At 37.8% G+C, this 15,763-nt stretch overlaps 1 protein-coding gene across 3 annotated transcripts in view; it reads left to right on the forward strand.

Moving 5' to 3' along the window:
- LRRC2 (leucine rich repeat containing 2) overlaps window positions 1-15,763 on the forward strand; it is a 77,813-nt gene that overhangs the window by 46,825 nt on the left and 15,225 nt on the right. For all 3 annotated transcript variants that reach the window (XM_084225720.1, XM_084225721.1, XM_084225722.1), the window contains one exon: window positions 2,632-2,768. In XM_084225720.1, the coding sequence (XP_084081846.1) occupies window positions 2,632-2,768 (137 nt within the window). The remainder of the gene's footprint in view (window positions 1-2,631; window positions 2,769-15,763) is intronic.

The raw sequence follows: 15,763 nt of genomic DNA on the forward strand, positions 1-15,763 counted from the left end.
ATGGGGTTTATGTAAAATGCTGTGTGATCTGTTTGCTATCAAACTGCATGTCTCTGGCTCTGGCAACAGCAATTTCTCAGGGAAAAAAAAAGTAGGACTTTCTGCTCCCTATGCCTCTTCTCTGTCCTTTTCTGTGGAAGCACTAAATAGCCTCTGGTGAGGATTTCCACAGATTGAAAAGGTGAGCAACTCTAAGCCAACATTTGCTTTGGAAGAAGTTTAACTAAATGTCTTAAGGATAAGGACACTACTATGACACTGACTTGAGGGCACTTTATACTCTGTAGTGTCAACCAAATCTAATGAAACAGCAGATTCTTTAAAAGAATTGGTTATAAATAGAAGACTGATTGTCATGAGTTAGGAATAGTACTTCTCCATTCAGTGGCCCCCCAAGACTCTTCAAACCATGCACCACTCCATCTTGCTCCCTGGCTTTCCCCTTCTCCTCTCCATGCAACTCTCTGGAGAGGAGAGTGGGAGGAACAAAAAGCAAAGATTACACACTGAGAGAAGAAAATTTACCAGAAACAGCAATAAGTTCATAAAATGTACAGTAACAAACACAATACTAATGACAGAAATTACAAGAAAAGATGAGATTCACAAAAAGATGTGATTCAGAAAAAAACCCTGACAATAGAAAATTAATTAATCAGATGGCTCCCTCCACCACAGTTACTTGGCCAGACCAGAACCCCTTCTTGCAGGAAGAAAGTCTCTTTCTCCCACTCCTGACAATGATGTGACGTGGTATAGAATAATGTCTGGGTCCTGGCCATGCCCTTTATCAGCTACTGGAAAAATTAGCCCTGTCCTGGCCAGACCTGGGACTCTGATTAATCTAAGGTTTTGGTTGCTGTGTGTCTTGTCTTGTCTGCTTTGAGAACTTGTTGACAATGATGCTGTTCTCTCCCAGTTTCCAACTGCTAAATTGCATTTGTGTTTCTAACTTCTGCCTTTCCTTCTAAATGCTGTATTATGTCACTGGGTAGAAGGGAATACTATGGGAAATTAAATTAGTAGAGGGAAATATTGTAGATGACAACAAGCTGAGTATATACAGTTGATATCCCTACAGGAAGGGAGGGCATCCAGGACCACCTCGACAAACTTGAGAGGTGTGTTCATGTGAACTTTGTGGGAGTCAACAAGGGAAAGTACAAGATCCTGCACATGTGCTAGGACAATTTCTAATATCATTGCAGACTGGAGGTGAATGGATTGAGAACAGCCCCACCGAGAAGGAGTTTAGAATACTGGAGAATGAGAATTGGATATGAGCTGGCAATGTTCATTTCCAGCCCAGGAAGCCAACAGTGTCTTGAGAAAAAGAGTGTGACCAGTATGTTGAAGGGAGGATGTCACTGTGAGATTCCACCTGGTATACTTAGTCCAGTCCTGGGGCTTCCAGTATAAGAAAGACATGAGCCTGCTGGTATGGCTTCAGTGAAAGGCTGTGGAGATGGCCAGAGGTCCTGAATATTTCTATGAAGGAAAGCTGAGACAGCTGGGAGGGTTCAGACTGAAGGAGAGAAGGTTCTGTTGTCACCTTATTGCCACCTTTCAACATTTAAAGTGCACTTATGAGAAAGGTAGGGGGAGACTTTTTACCAGTGCCTATACTGACAGCACAAGGGACAACAGCTCCAAATAGAAAGAGAGTAGGTGTAGATTGGACCTAAGAAATTTTTTATGATGAAGGTGATGTGATATTGGAACAGTATGCCTGGAGAAATTGTGCATGACTCATCATGGGAAGTATTCAGACACATTGGACAGGGCCTTGTACTAGATGATTTTTGAAGGTTCCTTCCAAATGAAAGCATTTGTGATTCTGAAATTCCATGATCATTCATGTAACACAGCAACCAGGCTTTCCATAAAATGTTCTCATTTTGTTTTGCATTTAATGATTTCTTTGCTAACAGCTGTTATACATTCAAATTTCTTCCAGTTTGATTATATCACAGAATAACTTGCATTTTTTTTTCCAGGATATTACATTCGAATTATGTTTCTAACCTTCTTTTTGTTCACAATTATGTAATGTTATAATTTGAAGAAACAAAAATCTTTGTTACTAAATGTAGCATAGAATATTATAATGGCCTTTAAATTAAGCCAATGGATATGATAAATCACAATAAAGAAAATAATAAACCACGTGCGCACATCCATTATATAATCAAAAGTGTGCAATGCAGGATACTAAAGACAGAATTCTTGATGTAAGTTTAGTAGGAGTTATTGCTCTCAATGAGGAGGTTTTATAAAAGCTGCTAAGATGTGTTTCAGTTGGCAGGTAAATAAATTTTCTACAGTGGCCAAGCCAAAAGCCAACTTCTCTATTTTCAAATGAGGTCAAGAGGTATCTCATTGCTAGAAGAAACATGATCTTTGAAAGTCTTTGCTGTCTCCTTTCAAATTCTCTCCAAAAACATTGCTGATTAAGGGCACTATTTCCCCTCAAAATGTTAGCAATCACCGCAGAAAATATTTATTAATCTTACTCATCATCACAATAAGGAGCTTTTTCTTTGCTTAACTGAGTATACCTTTTATTTTTGCTTTCTCTCTCTTTTTTTTTTTAATTTAAATACACTGATTTGAATTATCTTACCCTCACAGGCTGCTTAAAAAACCTCAAAGTGCTCAATGTGAGTTTCAATAATTTGAAGTCAGTTCCTCCAGAACTGGGTGATTGTGAGAATCTAGAAAAACTGGATTTGTCTGGAAATATGGAAATAACAGAGCTCCCATTTGAAGTAAGATTACAATCTATGTTCGTTTCCATCTTTTTTATTTGGCTTAAAAGGTATTTTATTACAGTGTTCAAATAATTTTTAACAGATTAAATCATATTCCCTGAAGTTTTAAACAATAATGTTTTACTAGTAATATCATTGAAAATGCCTTAGAAGCACTTAAATAGGGCCAAGGTACTTTGTTTCAGTTTTTCAGTAACTAAATTTTACTTGTATATATTCTGATATATTAAGGAGGACAGGATCCTAAAGGGGATTTGGCTGTGGTAATAAGCAGAAGGCTGCAAATAGCTGTTTTCTGTAAAAATGAAATACATCTTGGTAGTCAAATTCACATACACACTTTGTTCCTAGTGTCTGTTTTAGTTTAAAAACTGTATGGAAAGTTCTATAAACAGCACTGCATTTTGCTACGAGCACAAATATCTCCCTGAAAAGGATATTACATGTGAAGAATGGCATGAATGTATAATAGACTGAGAAAAGAACTCCCAGGCAGGCACCAACATTAGTTTTTTTCTGTTGGCTGCATTAACTGCTCTCTGCCACAGCTGCTCTGAGACTCATTGTCAGGGGGAAATAAAATCATTGGCTGGTACCTAACCACAATTTTTGCTGTCATCTGTATTTCTCAGGTTCTTAATATCCTGATTTCTGGGGGGTGAGTAGAGGGATCTTTAGGGAAAAGTGTCAGGCTCTTCTTTACTGATTCCTACTTTTTCTCTAAACATCTGTTACTGGTGATTCACAGGCAGCGTTGGAGCGGATTAAACTTATGTGAGATCTGATTTAGCCCTGCTTATGTTCTCTTCTGAGGAAAGTAATAGCAATTACTATTGTAAATTGTAAAGAAGTTTATTTAAAAAGAATTGCTAAAAAAATTGAGTGAATGAAATGGAAACAAAGAGTGAACATTTCCACTATAAATGGACATGAAAAAGAAATGCTAGCAACAGAATCAGATCAGTGCATATCTCCTCTCTCCTGCCTCTTTTCCTTTGGATGGCAAAACCAGGGAATGAAACAGATAGAATTTAACTAGTAAAAAGGAATCATAATGGAATCAGGAAATGGTATGTCCTGAATAGGCAAATGAATTAAACAAAATTATCTTAGAATAGTGAGTATATTCAAACCTGTGGATGGTAAATTTACCCCTAGTCATTGCTGTTTAAAAACCACTATTTTCCCAGCTGCTTACAAAGGTCTTGTAGCACAAGGATTTACCCATGTCTATGCATTATAGGTAGCCTTTGCATGGAAACCTACCTGTACATGTAAGTCTGTTCAGGGCTGAGCCTGAGAGACCAATGTTTCTTTTGGAGAGCTCTAAAATATTGTTTCCTTCCTTAAGTCTCCTATTCAATGAAATTGAAAACCACAAAACTGAGTGTAGGTTATGGCCTAATGGTTCACTTAAAACTTATGGAAAAAAATTGGAGTTGTGCAAAAAACTTTATATAATAGTAAAAACCGCAAGCAACATCTCGTTAGTATGGTACAAAAGGTCAAGAAAAAAAAATTGGCATTATCTATTGTGCTTCTCCGGAGGCTGAAACTCAATTTATATTTGTAGTGATCGGGGAGGTAGGCTATACATGCTCTTCTGATTTAGATCATAAACTCAGTTTCTCAGAATCAACATTTCAAGGGCAGCTTTGGAAGCTGAACATAGAATTAAAGAAACACTTTTGTTGAATGATATGAAATGCTGCTAAGTGTTTGACCTTTAGCATACTCACTATGGCTCATGTTATTCAGAATAAAAGCATCAGAATGCTTGCTAACATAATAGGTGTCTAATGTTGACTCTCAGGCAAATAGTGATTAGCAGGTAACTGTTTAATGAATTAAAATATTGAATTAGTCTAAACAGTCTAAAAAGGGAAAACAGAAAAATAGTGCTGGGCTATCTTTGAATAGCTAAATGCCTACCTGTCTGATCATTCATCCCCCTCTTCAGCATGGCATTGGGAGGAAATGTTTTGAGAAATCTCATGGTTCAAAATAAAAGACAGGGAGATTGTTTCTCATTTACTTTTGCAGGCAAAACAGACTGTAGTTTGGGAAGATTAATTTAATATTTGTCAATATGTATTTCAGTAGTAAGAAACAAAGACAATTTAAAAAAATCCCCTCTCTCCCAAGGTCAACTTCATTGCAGATTCCTATTCCATCCCTGAGTAGTGCAGGGTGGCAAGGGAAGTTACAGCCAGTACACAATAGTTTATAGCTGCTCCTCCTTCATCCTCACACTTTTGTTCTCCCCTCGTGTGGGGTCCCCATGGTCTGAGCTTTTTTCAGGAATAAGCATATGCAGCAGCATGAGTCCTCCATGAGCTGTAGTGTGGAGATCTACTACAGCACCTCCGCTTCCTCCTGCTTTGACTTGATATTTCCTTTGTTCTTTCTCACTCTTTTTATTTTTTCCCTTTCTCTGGTGAATCTTTTTCTTAAATCAGTTTTTAGAGTGGCCCCACACACTTTGTTGGGGAGCTTTGCTGTTTCCTGTGCTCAGTCCCTTGGAGCCATTTGGAATTACTGGCATCCATTTAGGGCAGCCTCTGGTCTCTCTGCAGTGTGTCTTCCCCTGAACTCCCCACACAGCCAGCACTTTGCCATGGACAAGCAATACAAGTATTAATGACCACAAGTTAGATTACATCATCTATTGTCCAATAGAATTGTTGCTAACATCCATTAATCCAGAGAAATGCTCATAAAGGTTGGCTGTGTCTCTTGTGTGGAGTCAGTACTGGGAATTGGAGATTATAATAAAGCAAACATGTGCAAGCTCTTTTGGTAGGAGAATGACTTCTCTTTACAACATTAGGAAGAAAGATAAAACTAGGCAACCAATAGAAAAAATAATATAGAATGTTGATAAAAATGTTTCCTGTTTATGTTCTCTTAGGAAGTTAAAATTTTATTTGACTTTCAAGTTCTTGAAAGTTTCTTCTGGGAAGATTAAAGGAGTGTGCAAGAATGGCATCAGTATTCTTCAGTGTAAAACTTAGTCAGAGGTAATAAAGGCCAACTGCAGCCCAGTAGAAATTATTTAAGGTTTTTTTTTTACATAGAGTAATGTCCAGAGAGACACCCCATCCAAAACCATAACATTATTCTTGTCCAAATGCATCTTATGAAGTAGCTGTATCAGCCTATTAGGAGCATGCATGTCCACGTGCCTGGACTATTTCTATTTGGGTGTGTTTGGGAATTGTTCCTTGAGAGATGTGTCTTGTGCAATAGCAACAGGAGGAAAGCACATTGCTCACTTGTCGGTTCATTTCTAGCAAAAAGCTCTTTCTCTGCTTGTAAAGGCCACTTTCAGCACTCTGTAAGTTATCTCACTAAATCTTAAAATGAGGTAATCTGATACTACATGAGAAAAAATTGAGGATGTGCGCTCTTCATCTTTTACTTTTTCAAGGTTTAGGACTTCATACCATTCCGTAATATGTCCAAGGAGGAGCAATCTGTTTCAATGTCTAACTTTCAATTTTTAAAAATTTGTTCTGTTGTTGGATGTCTAACATTTTTAGATTTAGATATTTATTAGATATTATCTAATTAAATATTTAGATATTATGTCTAACATTTTAAATATTAGTTAAAATCAATATTTGATTAGTATCAATTGAAAGTAAAACGTGGCAGAGAAAGTTTAGGGATCTGCAGTGGAGTTCAAATTTATATTAGCTGCACTTGCAAATGAGCAATGTCTTCCTCTGGACATGAGTGAAAATATAAATGGAAATAAAATATACATGTACATAAGAAAAGTCAACCCACATGGCATTGTGTTTATATAGTCAGCTTGTAACAGATACTTACAGAGCTCAGTAGCCAGGTTTAGCAGAGGAAGGTCCACTGTGAGGCTTAGGGCACAATCCTCCCTGATACAGCACATATCTTGTAAGATACTGAGGTGGAGAGGACTTTGTTTTTCTAGCTAAGATGCTCAGGAGAGGCGTGACCTGTATCTTATTAAGTCCCTCTCTCACCACAGTATGAGAGAGGGACTGAATAAGATACTGAATAATATATAGTATACTATATACTATAATTACATATTATAATACTGAATAATATGTAGTATTATGCTATATACTATATATTGGTAGTCACAGGGAGAAGGAGATGGATAGATTTATTTCCAAACTTCTAGTCTATTTTGCATGTGAATTTAAGAATTAGGATGATGCTGGTATTTGTATTTTAACTGTTGGATAGTGTTCCTCTCACTATTATCATCTTACAGGCTATGCAATAAAATTCTTCTTCCAGGAAATACCCTGTATTATAAATAATATATTTGATTATTAAAGTTTGTAGAAAAACTGCTCTGACCTTATTTTCAGGTGTTCTTTCTTCAGAAAATATTGCTTTCTACAATCACTTACTGAATCACACAATTAGAGTTTCCTGTGGATGATATTTCAAAAAGACAGCTTTGTTGTGGATTCCTTTTTTTTCTGCCAACAATGTTGCTGCAGCCAACAGTATCTATGTGACCCAAAGGAACTTCAATGAGAAGAGAGGGAATATGAAGTTCTAATTTCCTCCATCCGTACCATCTGGTACAGCACATGCTGTCAGTCACAGGACAGGCAAGCCATTCCACAGCACCAGGAGCAAGACAGAAATGCTTACACTAGATGTTCTGATACAGAAAACAAATTTAAAAGTTTTTTTTTCAACATTATTATGCCTTGAACAGTGTTCAATACTACATCTGAGGAGTCCCAGTAAGTGATCAGAATTTTTTCTGTATCATCTAGGTAATGCAAAAGGAAGAAGTTAGAGACTGTTAAAGCATATGAATAATTTGTCAAGCAGGTGCATATCTATAAATACCTACATCTTCATGTCAATCCTCTATATACTCATCTTTGAAATTCAGAGAAATTAAAATGTTATGCTTCATGGTTGCTTTAACACACTATATTTTCAAAAGATCAAATTAAGTCTTGGTTTGTATTTCTGATGCACAGTTTCAGCTAAGTCCTAATACAAACAAGCACAGACATGAAGACCTTTCAAAATCATAGAACTGTAGAAGAGTTTGGGTTGAAAAGGATATGTAAAGATCATGTAGTGCAACTCTCCTGCTGTGGTCAGGAACATCTTTAACTAGAACTTGTTTCTAGGGCACCATCCAATCTGACTTAGAATGTTTCCAGGAATAGGATATCTACCACCTGTCTGGGGAGCTTACACCTGTGATTCACCACCCTCATTGTTAAAAATGCCTTCCTTATATTGTCTATTTGTAAACTCTTTTAGTTTAAAATCATTACTCCTTGTCCTATCACAATAGTTCCTACTAAAAAGTGTCTCAATCTTTATTGGAAGACCACTTTAAGAACCGAAAGATCACAGTGAGGTCTCCCCTGAAACCTTCTCTTTGCCAGGTGAAAAAACACCAGCCGTCTCAGCCTGTCCTTACAGAGAAGGTTTTCTATATACTCTGATAATTTCTCTTCTCTTCTGGACCTACTCCCACGGTCCCATGTCCTCCCTGTGCTGGGAGCCCAGAGCTGGATGCAGGTTCCAGGTGGGCTCTGACCAGAGCAGAGCAGAGGGGCAGAATCCCCTCCCTGGCCCTGCTGCCCACGCTGCTCTGGATGCAGCCCAGGACACGTTTGGCTTTCTGGGCTGGCAGTGCCCATGGCTGGGTCATGTCCAGCCTCTCACCCACCAGCACCCCCAAATCCTTCTGGGCTGGGCTGCTGTCCATCTGATCATCCCCCAGCCTGTGCAGGTACCGAGATTGTCCTAACCCAGGCGCAGCTCCTCGTACTTGATCTTATTAAATCTCATGATGCTCACGTGACCTGGTTCCTGAGCTAGTCCAGGTCCCTCTGGATGACGTTACATCTCTCTGGGTGACATCACATCAAATCATGTCACATCAATCACATCAACCACATCACATCACATCACATCACATCACATCACATCACATCACATCACATCTCTCAAACAGGTCAACTGCACCACTCAGCTAGATGTCATCTACAAATTTGTTGAGGGTCCATTTGGTCCCACTGCTTATATCATTGGTGAAGATACTTAATAGCACTGTTCCAGTACAGACCCCTGAGGCACACCACTTCTCACCAGCTTTCATCCAGATATTGAGACATTGACCAGTATGCTGGGGACGACACCACCCAGACAGTTCCTTATTCACTGGTCTCTCCAGCCATCAAATCCCTGTCTCTCCATCTCAGTGAGAAGTATGTTGTGGGGAACCACAGAGGCTTTACAGAAATCCATGACCTTTCCTTATGTGTTGATGGAGTCATTCCATTGTAGAAGGCCACTAGGCTGAGCAGGCAGAACATTTCCCTGGTGAAGGTCTGCTGGCTGTTCTGAATTGTCTCCAAGTCTTCTGTGTGCCTTAGCATAGAGTTTGCATGGTCAGGTTTTTGTATTGTGGTGCTACAGGGGTGGCTTCTATCAGAAGCTGCTAGAAGCTTCCTCCAAGTCTGGGAGAGCCAGTGACCAGGCTGGGTCAGTCAGAAATGGTGGAAATGCTTCTGCTATATTTAATAATGAAATAAAAGTTATTGTGCAGATGTAGTTGCAACCAGAGAAGAGCGAGGTAAGAACATGTGAGAGGAACAAATCTGCAGACATCAAGGTCTGTGCAGAAAAAAGGGAATGAGGTGCTCCAGGTGTCAGAGCTGAGGTTCTGCTGAAGCCTGTGGTGCAGACCATGGAGAGGCAGCTGTGCCTTAGCAGCACATGGGGGTCTACAGGGATGCAGAGATCCACTTATAGCTTCACCTTGGCCTTCCTCACCCCATCTCTGTACAAATGGAGTATCTTCCTATTGTCTTCTCAGGTTACCTTTCCTTGGTTCTGTTATGTATTTGCTTCTTTTAGTTTTACCAGCAGTTCCCTGATTAGCCATTCCAGTCCCTTGCAATCCTTGCCTGATCTTTTATGCCTGAGCATAGAAAGATCTTGTGCACTATGGAAGGCATCCTTAAATATCTACCGGCTCTGTTTTTCACCCTTGCTCCTGACATAAGTTTCCCAAGAGATTGCTATTGACTAAGTCCTTGAAGAGCTGGAAATTTGCTTTCCTAAAGGTCAGAGTCCTGACTTTGCTCTTTAACTGACTCATATCCCTCAGGAGTGTGAATTCCATTAGTGTATGATAACTGCAGCCCAGGCTGCTTCTAATTCTTATGTCACCAATTAGTTTACTTGCATTGATGACCTATGGGTCCAGGGATACATTCCTTCTGGAAAGGCTTTCTATGGTCACAGGAGTTATAACTGGTGCTATTTCTCTACTTTGCTTACCTGAAAAATATATTTGTAAATAGTTGTCTCTTAAATTGTTTAATAATGCTGACAGGTGTGACCCTAAAAAAAAACCCTGACATGATCAGGGATTTTTTAGGAACTAACATTAGTCACCTATGATTTTCAAACACAACAGTGTCCAGAACAGATATAAATAGCTTTTTACACATTAATAAAAATCCAATTTATATTTTAAAAACTGTGTTCAACAATTGGAAAATTTTCAGTATCTTTTGTCCTCTTTTTGTTAGTCTGTCCTGTCCTCTTCATCAAAGCCATACATTTAGCAGGAAGAACAGAGGCACAAGCTCCATGCGTGTGTGGAGGCTTCAAACAAGTCCCCACTGGGCATTTTCATATAACTTCTTGTCTTTGGGATCAGTGACTGACACATCTCAAAGTCATTACCTGGTAGGTGGGAGACCAGCCATCTCTACAGAAATGTAAAACGTTAGGTTGTTTTACCAGGACATTATTCTTCAAATCCATATGTTTTTACACCTGTCTTGTTTCATTGCTTTTTTTTTTGTTAATGCATGTGACAATTATAAATAAAAAATATAATCAGATGTACAGGACATTAATTTCCCAGCGGTTTCACTATCCAGTAAGGCACTGGAAGAACTCACCCACAGGTCCTTTCTGTCTTATTAAATGGGACTGTAAAGAATCTGTTGAATCTTTACGTCTGTAAGATTTTTTATAGGTTACAAAGGAGCCATGTATCATATTTGTTAAAAATGGTTGTAAGTTGCAAAGGAGTCTTATATAAGATTTGTTAAAAATGGAATTTTATTTGTGAGGGTTTTTTGGGACCTTTGGGACACAAAACAGAGAGAAGCACTGTAATAAAGGGATTAACTTGGAACTGGGAAGCCAGCTTCTGGTTAATTTTTCATTTTAAATCACTTGGAAGAGTCCAATTGACTATAATTGGGCCATCATTTCTGTACATACATTTTTCAGTATTAGAAGAGGTTTTCCAATTGCTTGGCTGAGTTGAATCTCCATTAGACAGAATTTAATCTTGTCCTTCCTTGCTCAGGGCTTATATTCCCTTTGAATTTGCTTAAAGCTCGTGATGAGTTGTTTTCCAATGCAGGTGGTCGAAGTGTCAATCCATGCAAAACAACAGCTGTGTTATGGAACTGGTACAAGATGCAATATCAAACATTAGCAGGAGGGGTGTGAAACCCAAAAAAGCAGGTGCAAAGGTGTTAGGTGTCAGAAGAGATTCTCAGAGGCCTTGCTGCTGCAGGAGTTCTCATAAATGTTTTAATAGTTGAGGGGGTAAAGAAGGACATGGATCTATGTTAGGAAATAGGATTATGAAGTTAAGCATGGGAAAATGTGTCAGTTGATCCCACTCTTGACACTGTGCTTCCAAAGCCTTCTAATTTATATAGCATCATTTTAAAACCACTTCACTATCAGAATAAGTCAGCAGCTAATAATAACAGTCCACTTCACTGGAGAGCTGACCAGCGCTTACCTCCGTGCTGTGGTGCCAGTGACCTTTCCTTTACCTTTCACATTAGTTCAGTGAAAGTAATATCACATTTCACAGTCTGAAATGTTTTTGTAATAGGGAATGACAGACAAGTAGTTTTACAGCATAAGGGAAGACTTATCAATGATCAAAGGGGCATAATGTGAGCATTAAAACATGGCTATATTAGTACAAAAAGCATGAATATAACTGTAAAAGAATTCAGTGGTAGGAAAGAGTATTTGGTACTGTTCCAGCTCTGCTTTCTCTCAAAACAGCTCCAAATCTATTTGAAAGCAAAATAGGCTTTCAAAATTCTAATAATATATCCTCCATTCGTCTGTGAGATAATCTGAGGCAGATTTTATACAGCTACTGAATAGAAGCAGAGAGCAGAAAAAATACATAGCACTACCAGACTTGCATGTTTTGTCTTGCAGAAAAATGTTTCTGGTGCCAGCATACCTGGATTGATGAGAATCAAAACAGAGTTATAGCTGAAGGGAGAGAAAAGCACGTTTTTTCCATAAAGTGCAGATAATGAATGGTATTATTTTTTCCTTAAGAAGAATAAAGTTGGAGAGTATAATTGAAATTAATGTGTTTAATTTATTACTGAATATATTTATAGCAGTTAACTAATTACAGGTAGTTACATGATTGATCAACTTTCCACAGCTGTAAAAAACACCTGGCAAGGCTGACTGTCATTTTTATTCATCACCATTGATCAGTGTGAAAGATAAGAAGACAGAGATAGCCTGATCAGTTGAAAGTAGACAACATCCCAAGATTTTTTTATCTCTTATAGAACTTGGGTAAGATCTCTGCCTTACTGGTCCTGGATAAAAGAGCATTGATTTATACCCAGCGTGAAGTGGAAGAGATGTTGAATTTGTGAGGGAATTCCAAGACGGATATGTCCCAGTGATTCCTGCTTTCAGCATCCTGAGATGCCAATTCACAAGCCTGGACTTCTGTCATTCTGAACTGTATTACAAAGCAGGATTAACTCAGGTTAAGAAATGTATTACTGGAAAGCTCAGAACAAATACAAAAAATGGAGACATTTCCTCACTTGCTGTTTAGACTGTCCATCTATTTAATTATTTTTACTTGTCATAGACCCATTTACTACTGATGGACTTTAGAAGGAGATAATAATGTAATTTTATGAATAGTAAAAGCAAATGTTTAGAGGTCATGGAAAGGTTAAAACACAGCTTTGTAAGAATAAGATTTTCAGACTTCTCTTATCTTTTACTTTGCAAAATCAACCTATTTTTTCCTATCCAATTTTAATTGATATGTGTTCCATTGGATTCCCCCTCACCCATTATTACTGTAGAAACAGCAAACTGTTTCTTTCTGGACTGGATCAATCCAGGGTGATACTGATTCTGTGACTCAAAATTCGAGATTCCAAGTGCGGGTTTACTCGTGCAGTGCGGATGTTGGGTATAAGTGACCAGCGCTTGCCTGTGTGTAGGGTTTGTGCAAAGAATATGTATGACTGTGTGACAGGACTTTCCCTGGCTGTGTCTGGTTACACGACACAGGATTATGTGGCTGCATCACTGGGGACTGTATGCACCACAGACGGCTGCTGAGGGCTGCTGACTCCTAGCTTCAGCTATGTCATATGCTGGCTGCCATGTAGTCTTGAGGCTGTTAGTTCATTTCATCTTGAAATATAGACATGGTCAGTTGAAAGTTATGTCTGAATGGTAGCAGAGGGGCTACAAGTGTCTGGATCACATGTAGGCATCACCATTTAATGATTTGCTGATCTTTTCTGTCCTTGTGGTTTCTCTTTGAATACACTCCTTTCAGTGAAGAGAATTGGTTTAAGGAGAGGCCAGGCTACTTCAAACTGTCTTTAATATAGCTGAAATATTTTTCATTCTCAGATATAAAATGCTCTTTGAAATAGTGGTTAGAGACAACAAAAAAGTTATTGAGATTAGAGGACCTAATTTGATGCTTCAGAACTTTAATGAAGAATGCAATGTAATGTGGAATGGCTATACTACATTTTTCAAAAAAAGGGAAGAAATGAGAAAAATATAGGCAATCTAAAATCTCAGTTAATTTCATTGCCATAATTAAAGTCTTGATATACTTGCTATATTACACACCTGGAGTGGTCCTCAGCATCTCAAGACTAGAAGTCAGGAAACCTGAGTTATACTTTCTGCGATGTACTTTTTCACCTTGGTAAGTGACTTCCTGCCATGTGTTTGCGTTCAATTTTTTCCATTTGCTTGTAGTGACTATTAATTGCATTGAAACAGCACAACAGAGAACTCTTACTGTGTGTTTTTAGAGCTTTGCATCACAGAGATTTATTTCCAGTTTTTTGTGCTCTGGTAATAATGATATCAGTAAAGTAATAAAACTTAAATTGCAGATCTGCTTTACTAAAAATTAAACTTTTAGATGTTATGACATTTGAAATCTCAATAAGCAGTATTATTTTACAAGAACACTGGTGAGGTGTTTGTGCTATATTCTGAGGCTGAAACAATTTGAACTGCGCTTCTTTGGACTGTGACATAGAAATAGAGGTTTTCATTATATGTGTAAATGTCAGTTTCCTCAGAATTCTCCAAAGTAATTTAAAAACATGTTGTTGCAAATTCTAGAATCTAATTGTGTAGAGGTTTCATTTTATTGAGAGGTGCAATGAATTTTGGATATGTTGCTGTTGCTCTTGTGAGGAACATTGTCAAGGAAAAATACGTCATGAATTACCAATTTCTCACTCAATTCTTCTAACGTTTACAGTTTTTCTTAATCTTGATTTAGGTCTGTCAGAACTGCTGCAAACCAAAAATTTAAAGAAAATAACAAAGTATTTTTATTCTGCTATTATCTATTGTTCATCTCTAAATCCCATAATTTACCTGGAGAAAAATTGGGAATTAATGGTGTTTTGTATGTAGTGTTGTTTAATTAGTGGGAAGTAATTTGGGGTTAATGATTGTATATGACATTACATATATATCCAATGATTTATTTGCTCTTTTCACCACTAATGCATAGTGAGTGCAAGACTTTCGTGAAGTTACTTTTTTCATTTTTCCATCTTTTCCCAGGTTTCAGTCAGTTTAAGAAATGTTCTTGCATTAGCTTGCACATCTCGGTATTAGGTTTTATTTGCAGTTGTGAAAATCTTGACAGCTTCAGATACATGCTGTTAATAATAGATGTTACTTCTATGTATTTTCTCAGCAGTCATACTTTCTTTTGTTATATTCATGTTTTTATATGCTCAAAGCATTATATAGGTATTTGTAAAATGTCATGGTCACAGAAAATATTATCTGATATTGCATATGATATACACAAATATGTCAAAGTCTTTTGTTTTATTATTAAAAAATTACTGGGGCTGTATATGCCTCTAGCAGCAATATGTAGCTAAACAAAGATAAGTAGCTTGGATGCAATCTAGAGGGAATTGAGTAGTAAAACATCTGTTTGTAAGCTGCTTATATTGATATAGGGCATAGAAATAAAAGTATGAAATGTATCTGAGCTTATACTGTTTCAGTACCATGAAACCTGATTCTACACAATTTGTCTTCTGAAGAGCTATGCTGGGACAGGCCAGATGACTGATTTTGTTAGCCATTTTTTTCTTGCTTAAGACACAAAGGACAACATTTAGCAATCCAAGGGGCTTATGGAACAAGCCTTCAGCTGCATTCGTGCCTATATCTTCCTGAGGTACTTTGAGTCAATGGAAGGGGTCTTGGTATAATTTAGACTTGGCAGCTTCCCAGAAATACAAGAGCATCTTTGCTACGCTGAAGACCTGGCCAGATATATTCTATGCAGGCAGGTGCAAATTTTTTTTATACACCATTTCAGGAAATGATTCATTAGTGTATAACAGAAAAAAAAAATCAACCAATCAAACAACCAACCAAAAAACCCAAGAAAAAGATAATTTCCAGGCTTTCCAGTGAAAAGCAGGTGAGGTCTGTAGGTTTGCTATGTAACCACCCCTATCAAAGATTACATGGCTGAGTGGTATTACTAGAGTACTGCTCCCCAGAACCTGTGTCCCATCTCTAGAAATTTCACATTAGGGGAATTCTACCTCTAAAATGTATCTTGAAAGTCCAGCTTCATTTCAAGTTTTCTAAGGTATTATATGAATATGTATTCATTT

The sequence above is a fragment of the Fringilla coelebs genome (assembly GCF_963513975.1).
Source record: "Fringilla coelebs genome assembly, chromosome: Z".
Taxonomy (NCBI): domain Eukaryota; kingdom Metazoa; phylum Chordata; class Aves; order Passeriformes; family Fringillidae; genus Fringilla; species Fringilla coelebs.